At 65.6% G+C, this 17807-nt stretch overlaps 1 protein-coding gene across 2 annotated transcripts; it reads right to left on the bottom strand.

The window, feature by feature from the left end:
* Window positions 1-373: 373 nt before the first annotated feature.
* Window positions 374-4361, bottom strand: RCOR2 (REST corepressor 2). 2 transcript variants are annotated; one of them, XM_062195945.1, is made up of 12 exons: window positions 4206-4361; window positions 3480-3536; window positions 3189-3269; window positions 2998-3050; window positions 2751-2912; window positions 2545-2669; window positions 2389-2461; window positions 2084-2299; window positions 1726-1803; window positions 1540-1597; window positions 1141-1412; window positions 374-1035 (listed from the first exon to the last, which is right to left on the bottom strand). In XM_062195945.1, the coding sequence occupies exons 1-12, from the start codon at window positions 4330-4332 to the stop codon at window positions 721-723; spliced, it is 1617 nt and encodes a 538-aa protein (XP_062051929.1). In that variant the 5' UTR covers window positions 4333-4361; the 3' UTR covers window positions 374-720. The 2 variants fall into 2 exon arrangements, with proteins under 2 accessions (XP_062051929.1, XP_062051930.1); XM_062195946.1 differs by having other exon boundaries at window positions 2389-2458; window positions 4206-4360.
* Window positions 4362-17807: the final 13446 nt, after the last annotated feature.

Below are 17807 nucleotides of genomic sequence, written 5' to 3'. Positions count from 1 at the left end.
TTCTCCCAGTCAGGCAGGGACCCAGGCCCCGTGGGCAAGATGTGGCCCAGCCCACCTGCCTCGCAGGAATGGTCGGACTCCAGTCTGGGGCCTGGCAGGGGGGTGGGCCCAGCTCCCTCCCACCCTCAGGGCCCTTACACCAAAAGGGGGAAGAGAACACCAGAGCTTGGGAGGTTTGTTTTATTATTTTTTAAAAATGTTGAAAAATAAACCCATGTCTGCATAAGTTCCTAAACCCCCCTTCTGCAAGCTTTGGGGGGGTGAGCTTGGTGGGCACCCTGAGAGCTCCTGTTACCCTCGGAGACAGAGCTCCCGCCCAGCCCCTGCTGCGGCCAGGCCCCAAGGAGCCCCTCTGCCCGCCCACCCCCTCACGGCCCTCCCGCCTCACCCCAGACTTATTGCTAAAGAAGGGACGGGAATGAGAACAGCCATGCCCCAAGCTGTTCTCTCCCACACACTAAGGTCACTGGCCCCTGAGCACAAAGGCCAAGCCCCTGCAGGCCAGGCGGCGGCCGGGACTCCAGCCCCAGCCAGGAAGCAGTCAGGCTCGGCTGCCAGGAACACAGGCAGAACCCATAGGTCCAGGCTGTGCCAACCCCAGCTCTGGGTCTCTGAAAGGCCTGGCAAGAGCCCTGGTCCTTTCTGTCTGTCCTCAGAGATGCCCAGGGACGTCCAGCAGAGGGGTTCTGGAGCCTCTGGCTGGCGGGAGACCCCCATGGCTCAGAGTGAGGGTGCTGGAGGTTCCAGAGGGGCTCCGATCAGGGCAGGGGGAGGCTGAGAGCCAGGCCGGGCACTGTGGCGGGAGGCAGCCAGTGCAGGGCGGATGAGCGGTGGCGGGGGCTGGTTGGGGGCCAGCCGGGGCTGGAGGAAGCGGCCCTGCTGTAGTGGAGGGGGCTGGCGCAGCAGGGTGGGAGCCGTGGGCAGAGGCGGCCTCAGCAGCGGGGGCGGCTGCGACAGCGAGGTGGGCGGTGGCGGTGGGGGTGGTGCCGGGGGCACGGAGCGGGGCACAGAGGTCGACACAGACGTGATCTGGACCTGACGGCAAAGGAAGAGGAACGGTGGCTCTCACGTGCCCTCGACCCAGGCCCAGGGAGGGCAGGCACACCGAGCCTCTGAAGCCTCCGGCTCGCCCTTTCTCACCTCATCATCTTCCTCTGGAGCCGGGGCCGGAGCCGGGGCCGGAGCCGAGGCCGGGGCCGGGGCTGGGGCGGGGGCCGGGGCCCCTCTCCTGGCCTCCTCCACAGGGCCTGGCCCTCCGGGAGCCCCGTCCTGCTCAGCCTCCCATTCCTGCAGCACCTCCTCCAGGTTGAAGCGACGCCGGTAGCTCACGAAGAAGGTCTTCACCTGTGTCAGCGTCTTGTTGCCAATCACCTCCGCCACAGCGCCGAAGTCCCGGCCGTACCTCCGGATGGCTGCGAGAGTCCAAACAGGGCGGAGCGTCAGTGTCCCTTAGGCCAGTCCCTGCCCAGCTCTTTCCCCTCTGCTCCGGGCTCCTGGAAGGTTCCTGGGGGCCTCTCTTCTCCCCGTGGTCTAACCCACCTTGCACAGCCAAAAGCTGCTCATCTGTGGTCCAGCGGGAGTTGAACTTGGTGTTGGCCTGGAGGGCAAGGAGTGGTACTCCTCAGACTCGGATATGCGAACACGAAGCCCTGCTCCCCAAGCACAACTCCCCTTTCTGCTCCGACTCCAGGGAGAAGCCCCCCTTTGGCCCCCTTGCAGCCTTACCTCCGGGGGGCGGAGCGGGTCGATGCCGCCCTCCAGGGCTTGGCGCAGGCTGCTGTTGGTCTGCTTCATGCTCTGCACCTGGAAGGCCAGTGGCACAGTGGGGAGGGGGCGGCAGCCCCGCCACCGCCACCCCCAGCCCTCACCTGGGCCCCCAGGGCGCCCCGCACAGCAGGACGCTCCTCACACACTGCTTTACCGCTGCCCAGAAAGGAGCCTGAGGAAGCCGAGTCCCGGAAGACGGGGCTGGGGCTGGGCCTGGCACCCGCACCGTCTCCCTTCTGCTCAGGTTCGCCCCCCGTCCCCCCCGGTGCTGCCTGCCTGCCCCCTTGGCACAGTCCTCTCCTCTCCCCACCCCTACCTGGCGCTTGAGGGAGATGAGCTGCGAGTCGAGCCCTCGGAGCGTGAGGCTGGCCAGGTCTGGACTTCCCGACACGGCCGTGAGGCCCTCAGGGCTCAGGTACATGCCCTTGGGTGGGCGCCGCCGAGTGCGCAGAGGGTGGTGGCGGTACTGAGACACCTGTACCTCCTTCTTCCCGGGCCCCGGGCGGGCATTTAGGGGCCGAGAGGGCACAGGCTGCAGGCAAGAGAGGAGGCGGGTAGCGCAGGGCCGGAGGAGGGGCAGGCGGGCAGGCAGGCGGGGCCAGCCCAGCTCCGGGTCCTCACCTCTCTCTTGGGGTCGCCAGCGTCGGGCTCTCCCTCACTCACGGCTCCTCGTCCATCCTCAAGCTCATCGCTGCTGACATGGGGGCCAGGGAAGGGATGACCAGAGGCCGGGCACACCGCCCGCCCCCACCCGGCGCCCACCCACGTGCCGCCCACCTGTCTTCCTTGTCCTTGCGGCCCCCCAGCCGCCGCGCCTGCCTGTCCATCACGCTGGTTCGGCTGCGAGTCTTCTTCCAGGAGTAGTAATATTTCACCAGGCTGGGAATCAGCTTGTCGGGCAGCTGGCAGAGGCAAGGCCAGAGGTTGGGGCTCAGGGCTGGCGGGGGGTGGGGAAGCCAGGACGCCGGCGGGAAGGCTCTTACCATCTGCTGGATCCGCTGGAAGCATTTGCCGTGGAAGCCAAAAGCCTGCTCAAACAGCACCTTGTCCTCCACTGTCCACTCGTCGGGGAATGGGGTGAAGTTGGCCAGGTCGGCCAGCGACTTCTCCACATCGTGCTTGTGCCACAGCAGCATGCCCAGAGCCTGGCCCGGCAGAAGGGGCACCTGAGGCTCGGCGGCCCCTCGCACCGGCCCAGCCGTGCCCCAAAGCCCCGGGGCGCAGGCTCACCTGCTCGATGTTGTACCCGTGCTTCTCCTTGGCCATGGCAATGTACTTGTCGACTGCAGGGGCGGGAGGGCAGGGTTTTGGAGGAGGGGGCCTCAGCCCCTACCCCAGGCCCCTGGAGGGGTCCCCCCCACCCGTGCAGGGGCGTGGCCCCCTGCCAGGGACGAGCAAGCAGCAGGGCCCACCCCACTTACGCTTGGCGTCTGACACACAGTGGTTGGGCGACCACACGAGCATCCCCTTCAGCTCCTTGTTGCTATAGCGAGCCGGGCTTTCTGAAAGGCCAAGGAGACACTCGCTCAGCCCGGACCCGAGGCCAGAGGGCGGCAGGGGAGTGGAGCCTGGCAGGGGAGGCCCCGAGGGAAGGAGGGACAGAGACCTGGACAGGCGCCCCGGGGCGGCCCACCCACCGCTGCGGACCTCAGGTGGGGCTGCCGGCCACACTGCGGCCTCCACCCCGCTCTCCCAGCCTGCGCTGCACTCACCGGGCTTGCACTCCGGAATGACGGCCTGGTAATTGGTTCCGACGCGGATCATGCTGTCTGTGGAGCCAGGGGGGAGGCGGTCAGGCCTCCAGGGAGGATGTGGCGGGCGAGGTGCTGGCCCCGAGTTCTCCTTCTTGACCACCCAGGGCCCCCACCGCCCCCTAGCCCCACTTTCCCTCACCTTCCCCTCTGCCACCCTGAGCCACGGAATGACCCTGCCTAGTCACCGCCGCGGGGGCGGGGGTGGGGGCGGGGGGAGAAGGGGAGGGTGACACAGGAGACAGTGTTGGAGCCCAGGCCAAGCAGGGTGCTTTGTTCCGGCGGGGGGTGGGGGATGGGGTTGGAGGGCAGCCCCCAGACCTGGACCACAGCCCTGCAGGGCGCCCAAGGCTCCTCCCCACCACATGAGCCGCTGCGCTCCACGTGGAGGTGTCTCGCCAGCCCCAGCCCCAGGAGACCTCAATTCCATGCAAGCTGGCAAGGTATGCGGTACCCAGGCCTGGGTCCTCGGGGACGGAGGGCAGGGCAGGGCGGGGCGGGGCGGGCAGCGCCGCCTCCACGCAGCCAGGGCCCGGCCTCCAGACTCCCCGTGTCGGCAGCCCAGGCTTGGGAGAGGAGACGGCAAAGGCTCCGAGCAGAGCGGCCGGGAACCCTCAGGTCCGCGGTCGGCAACTCTGCCGGCTGCATCCCCACCGCGCGCCTCGCGCCCGCGGCCGCCCGGCTCACCGTGCGAGTGCTCCTCCTCGCTGCTGTCATCCTCCGAGTGCGGCTGTCCGCCGCTGGGCGCCGTCTTGGCCCGGCTGCGGGACAGGATGCCGGAGCCCGCGCTCGGCTTCTCCATCACCGAGGGCATCACCCCGCCCGGCTGCCCCAGGGGGCGCGGGGGCCTCGGGACGGCGGCCCGGGTAGCCGCGCTCGCCGCGGGTGCCGTGCCCGGCCCGGCCTGGAGAGGTCGCCACTGAGGGCTACGCGCGCCGGGAGGTCAGCGTGGCTCGGGTCCGGCGGGGGCGCGCACCCCGCGGCCACCCCGGCAGCGCTCTCCGCGACCCCCACGGGCGAGGGCGTCAGAAAAAGTTTGTGCAGAAGTGGGGTGCGCAGGGGAACGGAGCGCAGGGTCCGGCGCGGCTGGGGAGCGCGCGCCCCCGGGGGCCCGGGGTCCCCCGGATTCGGTCGGGGCGCCTGGGGACCCCCGCGCCCGCCGACCGACGCCGATCCGCGGGCGCGTGCCGCAGTGCACTCCGCGCGCCCCCCACCCCGCCGCCGCCAGGGATGCCCCAGTCCCCCGGCAGGGACCCCTGCCCGCGACGGCACCCGGCGCTGGCGGCGGGACGGCGCGCACGGCGCGGCGCTGGGGCAGAGCGGCGGGCGGAGCGCGGCCGCCGGCGCCGCCTCGCACCTCCCCGGCGCGCCCGCTCCTGCCCGCTCCTCGCCCCGCGCGCTCGGGCCGCCGCCGCTCGCTGCTCGCCGCCGCCGCTCGCCGCCTCGCGCACACAATGAAGCCGCTCGCAGGGAAGTAGTGCCGGCTGCGGCCTCAGCACCCCTCCCCCAGCCGATGCCTCCGCCAGCTGAACATCTGGCCCTGGGGTGGGAGGGAGGGCCCGGGGGGCGGGGCCTGGGGCGGGGGCCAGACCTCCAGGGGGTGGGGTCAGGCCCTCGGCTGGGCCGCCCCCCACCCCGGCGTCCCCGGGGCTCCCAGACTTGCCCCCGGGGGAGGGGGAGACCCGGCTGCCCCCCAGGAGTCCCCGGGGGTCAGCCCCACCCGCGCGCACACATCAGTGGGCTCGGGTTACTGCCGCCTGCCCCGGGGGCCCAGGGGCCGCCCGCCCGGGTGGAGCCCAGCTTTTCCTTCCATTTCCCTTCCTGCCAAGGAACCCCCACCCCCCCTTCCGCACGGGGGACCCCCCCCTCCATGCGCCCCTGGGGGCCAGGACGGATGGGAGGCCGGACTGGCGAGCCATGGGTTTCTCCAGGAGCTGCTGGGCCAGAGCCGGGCTTCTGGTGGATCCGTGGGCCCCCAGGGGTCACCCCAATTTCCTCCAGCTGGTGCAGTGTTCACCCCAACACAGCGGCCTCCCGAGCTCGGGGGTGGGCAGTGGACCCCAGCGGGGAGGTCTGGGCTGCGGGGGAGCGGGGTCTCCGTCACCCCCGCGGGAGGCGGGCAGAGTGACAGACAGGGAAGCGGGCAGGGAGGCACAGACGGAGGTGGGGGAGGGGGTGGGCAGCCCGAGCCAGCCACCCTGCCAGGCACACAAAGAGCCAGCGCGCACACCGGCGGCGGCGGCGCCCGTGCCCAGCCCCGCCGCCCGGGGCACGTGCTGCGCCGCACACGGGCCGGAGCCCCGGACGCGCCTCCGCCGGGCACCCGCGCGGTGCCCGGCCCCAGCCCAGCCTGCGCTCGCGCCCTCCTCTCCCTTCCCTTCCTTGGCCACTCTGTAATCAGATTCCTAAATTTAGAAGCGGCCCGGGGCCCTGCCAGGGATCCCCGCCCCCACCCGCGGCCTGCGGCTGACCGGCCAGGTCCTGCGGTCGGGCCACGACCCGGCTGGGCCGCCTGTTCCTGGGGGCTCCCGCGGGCGGCTGGGCACAGCCAGCCGACCCCACCCGCTCTGCCGTGTTGTCGGGCCACACGGGGCCACCCAGCCAGCAGCCACGTTGCCGCCACACCTCGGCCAGGACTGCGGGTCCTTTTTTTCCTCTTCTGAAATGCTGGACTGGGCAGCAGGCCCCAGGGCAGGGAGGTCTGGACGCAGGACAGTGAAGGGACCAAGAGCCGGGCAGAGAGGGCCGCTCCCAGGCTGAGCAGCCCCCACCCACCCGGTGCCATCCTTCCCCAGCACCAGCCTGGCCACCATGGCTGCACACCACCCTCTCCCGCCCTGGCCCCTGGCCCCTGGCCCTGGGTGAGGCAGGGCCTCTGATGGAGACCCTCCCCCACCCCTTGCCTCCTTGGCAGACCCCCCCCCCAGGGTCCGAGGTCTGAGCATCAAGCCCACTTCTGGCCTCCTCCAAGGCTGGCCCAGGCACAGCCCGGTCTGGGAGCCTGGATCCCCAGCACACGCTCCCACCCCCCTGGGCTCCTAATTCGGTTCTCACTTCTGTCTGGAACAAGCACTTGGGGCCAAAGGAGGTGGAAGCCGGGAGTGGAAGCTAAGTCCCTGGGGTGGGGGGGTCCATGGGCCCTGGTGTGTTGAGGTTTGTGTCTGGGGGGTGGGCTACAGCATGGCTTGAGTTTGTGGGTGACTGGGGGGGCACAGTGTCCAGCGGGAGGAGGCAGGTTCCTAGTGTGCAGCCTCCTTCCCTGGGGGCAAGGGCACAGGGTTAGGAGGGGGAGGGGCAAGGCCCCACCCCGCCCACCTGCTGCAGCCGCCCCCTCCCCAGCTGGCCCCCTCTTTTGTGCAGAGCCACACAAAGGACAAGGGGCCCAGGCCGGCCTGGCCATCTGCTCCCAGCAGCCTGATGGCTCTTAAAGAGACAGCAGCCCCTCCCTGCCACCCTGGGGCTGTGGGGCGGGGCTGTGCTACAAGGAGGGCTCTTGCTGTAGCCCCCCAATCCCTTCCACCTTTCCCTGGCTCCCCAAGCCCCCAGGTCAGGAACTATACTCCCCCAGGCCACTGGGGCGCAGAAGAGCCACGTGGTCAGGAGCAGGAGGGTGTGGGTGGAGAGAGAGGGAGAGACAGCCCCTCCTCTCCTCCAGCCGGGCTGTGAACACAGTGGCACCAGAACGGGGTCCCCCGCCCCCCTGAGGCCCCCTGCGGGCTTGGGGAGAGCCGCTGCTCTCGCGGGAAAGCCCTCCCCGCCATTTCTTCCTTCTGTAGGGAGCGCCTTCTTTTTGGGGGTTGGGGACCAGGCTGCGGGTGCTGGGCAGCAAGCCGGCGATCGGGGAGACTGAGGCTTTGCTCAGCCTCCACCTAGGCCTGGGCCTGAACCCCTCCCTCGCTGCAGCCAGGAGGGGCTCCTTACCCTGGACCCCCCCTGGGTAAGGCTGCCCGGCCCAGGCCAGAGCCCCGCACCCGGGGACACAAGGCTTCCTCCTGATTGGTGCGATTGTCTTGCCCGTCTCCCTGCTGGGCTGTGGCCCTGCCCTCGTCCCCCGGGCTCTCGGTGGCTGCCGCCTGCCCCAGTGGCAGGAGCCGGACAAGCCTTTCTCTGTGCCAGCCCCGCGGCGCCCAGCCTGGGGGGCATCCCGCCGGGCCGCCCTCGTCGAGGTGAGGCGCAGAGGACAAAGGTTGCTCGGGATGCTGGGAAAGAAAAGGAGAGTGACCTTGGTGAGCCACCCGGGCTCCCCTGGCGCCCCCTCCTCCCTAAGGCGGGGGCAGCTCCAGCCAATCCCGGGCGCGCCAGCTCTGCCAGACAGACTGGGACTGTCCCGAGCCCTGGCCCAGCGGGGCTGGACGCTGCGGTGTGGAGCCGGGACCCAGGCCAGGCCGACCGAGGCCACGCCAAGGGGCTAAACTTGGGGAAGGAGGCAGGCTGGGGGGTGGGGGAGGCAGGCGTGCGGGGGGGGGGGTAGAAACCGGCTGGGGAGGGGGCGGGCCTGTAGGGAGGATGGGATGGAGAGATGGAGGCGGTGGGCTAGGCAGCGGGAGGAGTTGGTGAGCCCCCCGCCCCCCTGGGCGGCTCATTCCAGCCTAGACAGGAATTCGGCCCCTCCCTGCCCTCAGACCCACTGGGGCCCCCTGGCCAGCCCAGGTGCCGCCCTCCCACGGCCCCCACCCCCGCGCTAGCTGAGGCTGAGAGGTGGCGACGGAGGTGGCAGTCGGGGCTCGGCTGCACCTCCGCACCGGGTGGCTGGGCGGGCGGCGGGGGCGGCCTGGGGGGCAGGCAGGCAGGCCCATCTGGGGGGGTGGCGCTGGAGGAGCGCAGAGCAGGCCCAGGCGGGAGGTCAGCGGGGAGACCCCGGCTTCCTGACGCCCACGCCGAGGAAACCTGACTCCCCGAGCCGGGCGCGTACCGGGGAGGAAGGGTCAGCGAGACCTCGCGGAGACAGACGGAAGGCGACGGGGCCTCCCCGGCTCCGCGAGGGGGTGGCTTCCAGGCCCAGGAGCCCGCCTGGTTTCTACGGAAACTGGGAAGAGGCCTCACCTGGGCAACAGCTGCGCCCTCTGGCGGTGCCGGCGTGGACCGAGGCGGGGGTCCCACCTCCGCCTGGGCACAGGCTGAGCCTGGGGCACCCCAGGGAGCCCACGCTCGCGGGGAGAGCGCCTGGGTCGCGGTCATCTTGGGCCATTGGAGTCCCCTGGGCCCTAGGTCGTCCCCGGCAAGGTCAGGTGCAGCAGAGGCCCCTAGAGGCCGGGCCGGGGGACACACACGCGGGAGCAGCCCACCAGGCAGGCCCAGGAGCACAGACCCAGGCCGGGTGCAGGCACACGGCTGCCCACCACCCTCGAGTGCCCCCTGCGGCACGCCCCGTGCCCAGCGCCTCCCTTAGCACGAGGAGGGCTGGTACCTGAGCTCCGCTCTGCCAGGTACTCCCAGGGCTCCGGGTCTGACCTCGAGCACCCTTCGCACCCCACCTCCCCGTGGTCCTGCCCCCCCCCCCCCGCCTGCCACTTGAGGCTGTCTACAAGGAAGCCCCTCCGTGGCCTGTGCCCGATTCAGCTCCTTGCCCTCAAAGCAACCACTCGGGGCTCCCCATGCCCCCCTTACCCACTCTGCGCACCTCACTTCGCTGCCCCTCCCACGGGGGTGGAGCCTTCATACATCCACCTGCCAAAGCCCTGCCTTCCTGACATGCTTACCCACCCCCATCCGCCCCTCCCTCCCTCCCAAGTTCACCTTGGATACCCTTTCCCGCCAAAGCCACTGCCCCTGGGTTTTGTTTTTTTAAGCTAGACTTCTTCCAGGAGCTGTTCACACCTCCCTCTCCTGGTCCTCACCTCCTACTCACACCCAAAACCCTCACACAGACTGTTCTCGCCAAGGCCACCAGCCTCCATTACACCGAAGCCCAAGGGCCCTTCTGCCACAGCACCTCCGGGCACGACCGGACCCCTCCCCAAAACTGCTCTCAGGGTCTTCACCACCGTGTGCCCAGCCTGCCCTGGTCCCTGCCCCCACCGAGATCCCGAGCACCCCCTCCCTCTCCTTCGCTTTCTACCAGTGCTGGGCCCCCGCTGCCTTGCCCTGGCCTCATCCCGTTCCAGAAAGAGCCTCCAGCCGGCCTCCCCGCCGCCCCTTGTCCTCTCCTAACCTGTTCTTCAGCAGCCGGAGTGCTCTGCTGACACCCAATCTGATCGAGTGCATCTTCCGCCCCATTACCCCTGGATTACCGCGAGCGCCTTAGCGCCTTCCAATCAGGTCTCCTGAGAGCCACCCCCTCCACTTCTTCTTTAACTGTTTATTTTAGACAGAGGCAGATCTTCCACCTGCTGGTTCACTCCCCAAATCCCTTCAACAGCCAGGCTTGGGCCAGGCTGAAACCAGGAGCCAGGAGCTCAATGCAGGTCGCCCATGCGGGTTGCAGGGACCCAAGTGCTTGAGACGTCAGCTTCTGTCACTCGGGGTGCATGTTAGCAGGGAGCTGGAATGGGAAGCCAAGTCCGGACTCAAGCCAGGCCCTTTGCTATGAGATGTGGGCGTCCAATGCGACGTGTTAACCCCTACGCCAAATGCCCGTCCCCATGCCTCCTGCCTTGTTTGGGGAGCCCAAGGCTCTGGACACCATGATTGGTTCCGAAGTGGAACAGAGCCCCCCCCCCCCCCCCCCGCTGGGTCAGCTTGCAGTACGGATGGGGCACAGCCCTGGAAACTGGGCCCAGCAGCCTTGGCTGCCACCTGTGACCTTGGGAAAGCCCAGGCGGGTGTCTGGCATACAGGTTAGGACCCCCGCTGGGTCACCTGCATCCCATATCATGCCTGGGTTCAAGGGTTCAAGTCCCAGTGCCTCTTCTGCTTCTAGCTTCCTGCTAATGTATATCCTGAGAGGCTGCAGGTGACGACGGCTCGGCGAGTTGCAGCCTTGCCTGCCACATAGTAGGTGCCTAATAATGCTGTGGCCTAGTAGGCTGAGCCTCCACCTGCAGTGCCGGCATCCCATATGGGCACCGGTTCGAGTCCTGGCTTTTCGTCTTCCAATCCCGCTCTCTGCTTATGGCCTGGGGAGGCAATAGTGCTTGGGCCCCTGCACCCGTGTGGGAGACCCAGAAGAAGCTCCTGGCTTCGGGTCAGGCACCAGTTCAAGTCCCGGCTTCTCCTCTTCCAATCCTGCTCTCTGCTTATGGCCTGGGGAGGCAATAGAAGGCGGCCCAAGTGCTTGGGACCCTGCACCCATGTGGGAGACCCAGAAGAAGCTCCTGGCTTCAGGTCAGCTCAGCTCAGGCCATTGCGGCCATTTGGGGAAAGAACCAGCAGATGGAAGACCTTTCTCTCTGTCTCTCCCTCGCTCTGTAACGCCACCTATCAAAGAAACAAATAATGTTTAAAAAACCGTTAAATAGACTGGATGCTTTATCTACCTGCCGCTGTGGACCTCGCCTCCCCTGGGCACTTTCAGCGGCGGCGCCGTTTTGCGGGTGAGAAGTGGCGCCTGCAGCCGCTCACCGGCCTGAGCCCACGCAGCCCGAGGTGGCGGCGCTGGGAGCCGATGTTCAGCTGGATACAGAGCCCCAGCGCTCGTGTCAGTGTGTCCACTCCCTTCCTGTGAGGCTGGGCGTGGCTGCAGGAGGGGACCAGCCACATAATGAGGGTTTGAACCCAGCAGTCCCCTAAGCAGTGTGGAGGTCGAGGTCGCCACTGACAGAGGCCCAGGGGTCCTCAAGGTCTCAGTGTTTCTCCTTTCTCAGCGCTGCCCCTTGCCTGCGTCAGACTTCCCCTCGTGGTCACTAGATGGCTGCAGCTGCTCCCAACATCCCATCCTCACCGCGGACAATTTCCAAGAGGGAAGGGAGGGGCAGGAGGCTAGGGCTTTCTCCATGTTAGCTATCTTCCTGGGAACCCCTGAGTGCGCCCATGCCCCTCCCAGGAGCCCCTGACCTAGGGGCTGTTTGTGCTCCAGGCCACCTGCTGGGCCCTCCAGGAACCTCCGCTTGCCACCTGTCTGCACCCAGCTGGGTCTGGCAGTGACCATGCTGCTATGGCAAAGCTCGCGAGGCCAGGGTCAAAGCCCCCCAGACGCGCCCTCACACGGTAGAAGCCGGGAGGGCAGGAGTGGGCGGCTCCCCGCACCAGGCCCCTTCACCAGGTCAGCTAATCCCTCTCACAAAGGGGCCGCCTTCCAGGCAAGACCCCGCCTCTCCACAGCGTCACGTTGGCACCGCCGCTGCCAGCGAGGGGAAGGGAGTGAGGCCAGCGGGGACACCAGAGTGGCCACTGCCCACCCCGTGCCCCTCTGCGCGCCCCCCGCAGCACAGCGTCCAGAGACACCTGTTGGCAGAAGTACGGACAGGAGGCGTGGCCGGTGAGGGGGCAGCCTAGGCTCAGGACCGGAAGTCACAGCCCCCAGGCGCCCCTGGCCCGAGATGACCGGAAGTCACAGCCCCCAGGCAGGACTGCTCTGAGATGAAAGTGGCTGGGCAGGCGTCGGGTCCTGGCCCGCAGGCCTCGCTGTGACAGAGCCAGGTCTTCACAGAGACCGCAGTTCTTGTCTGTTCACCGAGGGCGGGGGGAGGGAGCCTGATGGAGCCGCGGAGACGGGGTGCTGCGCCCAGACTCCAGACCCTGCGAGGGAGCCCCGGTGGCTCAAGTGACTGGGTTCCTGCCACCCATGTGGGCGACCCGGATGGAGTTCCGGCTCCAGGCTGAGGAGTGAGCCGGTGGATGGGACCCCCCGTCTGCCTGCTTCTCAAACAAAAATAATAATAAAGCAAGCCGGAGTGGGGTCCTTTGGAGAGGGCGAAAGCTGGAGACGAGAGGGGGTCACGTGAGCGTGAGGCTGCCTCCACAGATGAGGGAGAGGGGCCAGCCCACCCTGGGCACGCTCCCCCCGGGGCTGCAGCCTCTGTTGTTTAAGCCGTCCAGGCTCTCTGGCCATCAGCACTGCCTCCAGCCTTCCATTGGCTTCCGCTGCCAGGGGCAGGGCCTGAGGGCTCATCTGGGCCTTGTGTTAATGACCTACTGCTGAACACATGACCCCATTTCCTTTTTTTTTTTTTTTTTTTTTAATTTATTTGTTTTGAAAGTCAAAGCTACAGAGAGAGACAGAGGTCTTCCATCTGCTGGTTCAGTCCCTGGATGGCTGCAAGGCTCTGGCTGAAGCCAGGAAGCAGGAGCTTCTTCCAGGCCTCCCACGTGGGCAACAGGAGCCCAAGCACTTGGACCATCTTCTACTGCTTTCCCAGGCCATGGCAGAGAGCTGGATTGGAAGTGGAGCAGCCGGGACTTGAACCGGCGCCCATATGGGATGCCGGCACTGCAGGCAGCGGCTTTACCCACTGCACCACAGCGCTGACCCCCTAGAAGTGATTTTAATTGATTGGCTCCAACTTGATGTTCCCTGTGAGGTCTCGGTCACAACGCTGGCTGGACTTCGGTCATCTGAAAGCTTGGCCAGTGATGGGTGATCCTCCTCCAAGGCGGTCCCCGCTCACTTAGCGAGCAGGCTTGGCTGTTGGCAGGCTTGTGCAGGGAGCTGCTTGCGCGTCCTGACAGTATGGCGGCCGGCCCTGCAGAAGGAGCCATCCACAAGCTGCAGTGTCTCTTTAAAAAGATGTACTGTTTGGCCGGCGCCGCGGCTCACTAGGCTAATCCTCCGCCTTGCAGCACTGGCACACCAGGTTCTAGTCCCGGTTGGGGCACCGGATTCTGTCCCGGTTGCCCCTCTTCCAGGCCAGCTCTCTGCTGTGGCCCGGGAGTGCAGTGGAGGATGGCCCAAGTGCTTGGGCCCTACACCCCATGGGAGACCAGGAGAAGCACCTGGCTCCTGCCATCGGATCATCGCGGTGCGCCGGCCGCAGCGCGCCAACCGCGGCGGCCATTGGAGGGTGAACCAACGGCAAAAGGAAGACCTTTCTCTCTCTCTCTCTCTCACTGTCCACTCTGCCTGTCAAAAAGAAAAAAAAAAAAAAAAAAGATGTACTGTTTGATCTGAAAGGCTAAGAGGGAAGAGAGAGAGACAGAGAATCTTCCATCTGCTAGTTCTTACCCCAAATGATCCCAACAGCAAGAGTTGGGCCAGTCAAAGCCAGGAGCCAGGAGCTTCTTCCGGGTCTCCCATGCAGGTGCAGGGGCCCAAGGACTTGGGCCATCCTCCACTGCTTTCCCGGGCCACAGCAGAGAGCTGGATCGGAAGTGGAGCCGCCAGGTCTCAAACTGGCGCCCATATGAGATGCTGGCACTGCAGGCGGTGGCCCAACCCCCTAGCTCAGGCCCCTAATTTTAATTTTAAAAAAAGCTTTTTTATTTGGAAGGCTGAGTCACAGGGAGAGGGGGAGAGAGAGAGTGATCTTCCATTAGCTGGTTCACTCCCCAAACAGCCGCATCAGCAGGGCTTGGACCAGGCTGAAGACAAGAGTCAAGATCTCCATCCAGCGTCTCCCACGTGAGTGCCAGGGCTGGAACTCTTGGGCCATTTTCTGCTGTTTTTCCCAGGCACATCAGCAGGGAGCTGGATCAGAAGTGGAGCAGCCAAAGCTAGAACCTGAGCCCATATGGGATGCGGGCACTATAGACAGTGGTTTAACCTGCTGTTCCGCAGCGCCAGCCCAGGAAGAATCTTTTTTAGAAATTTGTTTACTTGAGGCCGGCGCCGTGGCTTAACAGGCTAATCCTCCACCTTGCAGCGCCGGCACACCGGGTTCTAGTCCCGGTTGGGGCGCCGGATTCTATCCCAGTTGCCCCTCTTCCAGGCCAGCTCTCTGCTATGGCCCGGGAAGGCAGTGGAGGATGGCCCAAGTCCTTGGGCTCTGCACCCCATGGGAGACCAGGAGGAGGCACCTGGCTCCTGGCTTCGGATCAGCGCAGCGCCGGCCGTAGCAGCCATTTGGGTGGTGAACCAACGGAAGCAAGACCTTTCTCTCTGTCTCTCTCTCTCTCTCTCACTGTCTAACTCTGCCTGTCAAAAAAAAAAAAGAAAGAAAAAAGAAATTTGTTTACTTGATTCATTTGAAAGGCAGAGAGACAGGGTCAGAGAGGCAGGACCTCCTGTTTGCTGGTTCTCTCCCCAGGTGCCCACAACAGCTGGGGCTGGGCCAGGCTGAAGCCCAGAGCCGGAAGCTCAACCTAGGTATCCCACACGAGCGCAGGGAACCAAGCACTTGAGCCGTTACCTGCTGCCTCCTGGGATGCAGTAGCGTGGGAGGTGGGGGTGGACAGTGCAGCCGGAACAGGAGCCCAAGTGGCATCCGAACTGCTCTGCCAAACGCCCCCTAGGCGGGAGCTCGCAAGGGGGGGCCGGGAGTCACGGAGCCTGGGCGGTGTCTCGGGTCCCTAGGGCTGACGTCATAGAGCAGCACGGAGCAGATGGTTTCAAGCAACAGCAATTTATTTCATCTCAGTTCTGGAAGCCAGAAAGCCGAAGTCAAGGTGCTGGCAAGGTTGGTCCCAGGGCTGGTTCTGTGCCTCTCTCCTTGGTGTTCCTTGGCTCGTGGCTGCATCGTTCTAGCCCGTGCCTGTCTTCCCTCTGTGAGTGTGTGTGTGTGTGTGTGCGCGCACGTGCTTGCGCCTCTATTCACACTCTCCTCTCCTAAGGAAACCATCGTTGGATTTAGGGTTCACCTTGAATCCCGCATGATCTCATCCTGAGATCCTTAATTACATGTATAAGGAGCCTGTTTCCAAACAGGGCCACGGGCACAGGTACCAGTGGGTTGAGACTTGGACAGACGTTTTAGGGAGCCTGTGTATTACACCGCAAAGGCTACCCTGGGGAGGGAGGGGGCTGATGGCTAATGCTGTGACCCGCCACTCCTGGCGGCTTTGGCTCCGGTGCTGCTCCCTCTAGGGAACCTGCTGCCTCTTCGTGGGGCCAATGACACTTCTCACACCTCTCCTGCCACCACCATGGCCTGGTAGTCGATCAACAGATCTTCGCTGGGTGCCTACACTACGCTGGGCACTGGTCCCCAGGCTAGAGCAGGTTGGGGTTGCCAAGTTTAGCATATAACAATACGGGGTGCCCAGGGACACCCGAACTTCAGGGGAACAGCTGTTTCAGGGTGTCCTGAGTGTTGGCCCCCACAACAGCAGTGGGAATCCTCCACTTTAGGGAGCCCACAGCTCGTGGGCCCAGCCACGGGAGTGAGGGAGGAGTGGGCTCAGGAGGCAGGGGACGGGCACAGGGGACAAGGGGAGCCCTGGGCCAGGAGGAGCCTGGTGTTGAAGGGACATAGCACATGGTGTGGAACCTGGGGTCCCAGGAGGGGGGCAGGGGCTGCGCACCCCCCTTGTGCCATCCCAACAGCATGCAGGCATTAATTGGCCAACCTGGTAGGCATTTTATAACAATAAGGGGCTGTGGAGTCCCAGGAGCCAAGGAGAGAACCGAGCTTTTAGGAAGAGACAGCGGATGGCAGAGAGGGCCAGAAAGATGAGCCTGGGACAGAGAAGTGCGCTGGGGCCGAAGAGGGAGGCTGGGCAGCAGCCGGGAGGCGGGGCTGGGGTGAGTGACAGAGACACAAGGAGGTAGGCACAGAATAGGACGCTTTTTCCAGAAACTTCTGAGTGAGGAGGGGAGGCCCGAGAACAGGCAGGAGCCAGGGAGAGCGGAGCTGAGGGGGCACCCAGAGGGGCCCAGCGGAGAGGCCTGGGCAGCCACGTGTGTGGGGCAGGCGCCCAGAAGGCAGCAGCTGGAGGGTGGTGGCCTGGCAGCTGGCAGCTGTGACTCCCCCGCCCTGCAACCAGCAGCCACTCCGCTGCCCATGGAGTCCATGGCTGCCCCCTGTGGGTGGCTGATCCCCGGGGATTTGGGGGGCGGTGAATGAGTGTTTGGGGGCAGTTGAGGACTGCGGAGGGCAAGGCACCTCTCTGGGGAAGCAAGTGTGTCCCGAGATAGGAGAGGAAGAGGGGTGCAGGAAGCAGGAGGGAGGAGGTGCTTGGGGAGGTGGCGCGGGGGCGGGGAGGGAGCGGGGAGAGGTCCGTGTTCTGGTCCAGAGAAGTCAGGCAAGGGAGACTGGGGCAGGAGCACGGCAGTCCACAGGCAGCCCCACTATGGGCCTGCTGGCAGCAAAGGAGGAGGGGAGGTAGAAATGCCTGTTTCTTTTATTTTTTTATTTTTTGACAGGCAGAGTGGATAGAGAGAGAGAGAGACAGAGAGAAAGGTCTTCCTTTTTGCCGTTGGTTCACCCTCCAATGGCCGCTGCGGCCGGCGCATCTCGCTGATCAGAAGCCAGGAGCCAGGTGCTTCTTCTGGTCTCCCATGTGGGTACAGGGCCCAAGGACTTGGGCCATCCTCCACTGCCTTCCCGGGCCACAGCAGAGTTAGAGAGAGAGAGGAAGACAGACAGAGGGGTTCACTGGTTCACTCCCCAGATGGCTGCAACAGCCTGAGCTGGGACATTCTGAAGCCAGGAGCCAGGAGCTTCCTCTGGGTCTCCCACATGGGTGCAGGGGCCCCAGCACCTGGGCCATCCTCTCCTGCTTTCCCGGGTGCATTAGCAGGAGCTGGATCAGAAGTGGAGCAGCCGGGACTCGAACAGTTGCCCATATGGGATGCTGGTGCTGCAGGTGGCAGCTTTACCCACTATGCCACAGGGCCGCCCCAGAAAAGCATACTTCAAAAAGTTCATGCAGGGGCAGGACAGATTAAAGGCGCTGCTTGGGATGGCATCCCATGCTGGAGCGCCTGGGGCCAAGACCCGCCTCTGCCCTGATCCAGCTTCCTGGTGATGCACCCAGGATGGAGTTCTGGGCTCCTGGCTGCAGTCTGCCCCAGCCCTGGCTACTGCTGGCAGTTTGGGAGTGAGCAGTGGTTGGAAGATCTCCCTCCTCCCCCTCCCCCTCCTTCCCCTCTTCCTCCTCCTCCCCCCTCCCCCTCCCGCCTCCTCCCCCTCCCCCTTCCTCCCCCCTCCCTCCTCCCCCCCTCCCTTCCTCCCTCTCCCCCCTCCCCTCCCCCTCCTTCCCCTCTTCCTCCTCCTCCCCCCTCCCCCTCCTCCTCCTCCCCCTCCCGCCTCCTCCCCCTCCCCCCTTCCTCCCCCTTCCCCCTTCCTCCCCCACCCCTCCTCCCCCTCCTCCCCCTCCTCCTTCTTCTCATTCTCCCCTCTCTGTTGCTCTGCTTTTCACATAAATAAAACTTTAAAAAGTTCATGGGAAGTAGAATTTAAAGATAAGTTAATTTTTTAAAGTTTTATTTATGTGAAAGGCAGAATGATAGAGAGAGAGGGAGAGACAGGAAAGAGAGAACCTTCCGCCTGCTGGTTCACTGCCCAAATGGCCGTGAGAATCAGGGTTGGGCCAGGA

Source organism: Lepus europaeus, chromosome 7 (genome assembly GCF_033115175.1).
Source record: "Lepus europaeus isolate LE1 chromosome 7, mLepTim1.pri, whole genome shotgun sequence".
In the NCBI taxonomy this organism is placed as follows: Eukaryota; Metazoa; Chordata; class Mammalia; order Lagomorpha; family Leporidae; genus Lepus; species Lepus europaeus.
This window is presented reverse-complemented; position numbering and strand designations above follow the sequence as displayed.

Coding starts and splice junctions, on each gene's coding strand:
- RCOR2 (XM_062195945.1), bottom strand. CDS start 4,332: ATGCCCTCGGTGATGGAGAAGCCGAGCGCGGGCTCCGGCATCCTGTCC. Junction 3,537..4,205: donor CGAGGAGGAGCACTCGCACG/GTGAGCCGGGCG, acceptor CTGGCTCCACAG/ACAGCATGATCCGCGTCGGA. Junction 2,300..2,388: donor CTGGCGACCCCAAGAGAGAG/GTGAGGACCCGG, acceptor TCTTGCCTGCAG/CCTGTGCCCTCTCGGCCCCT.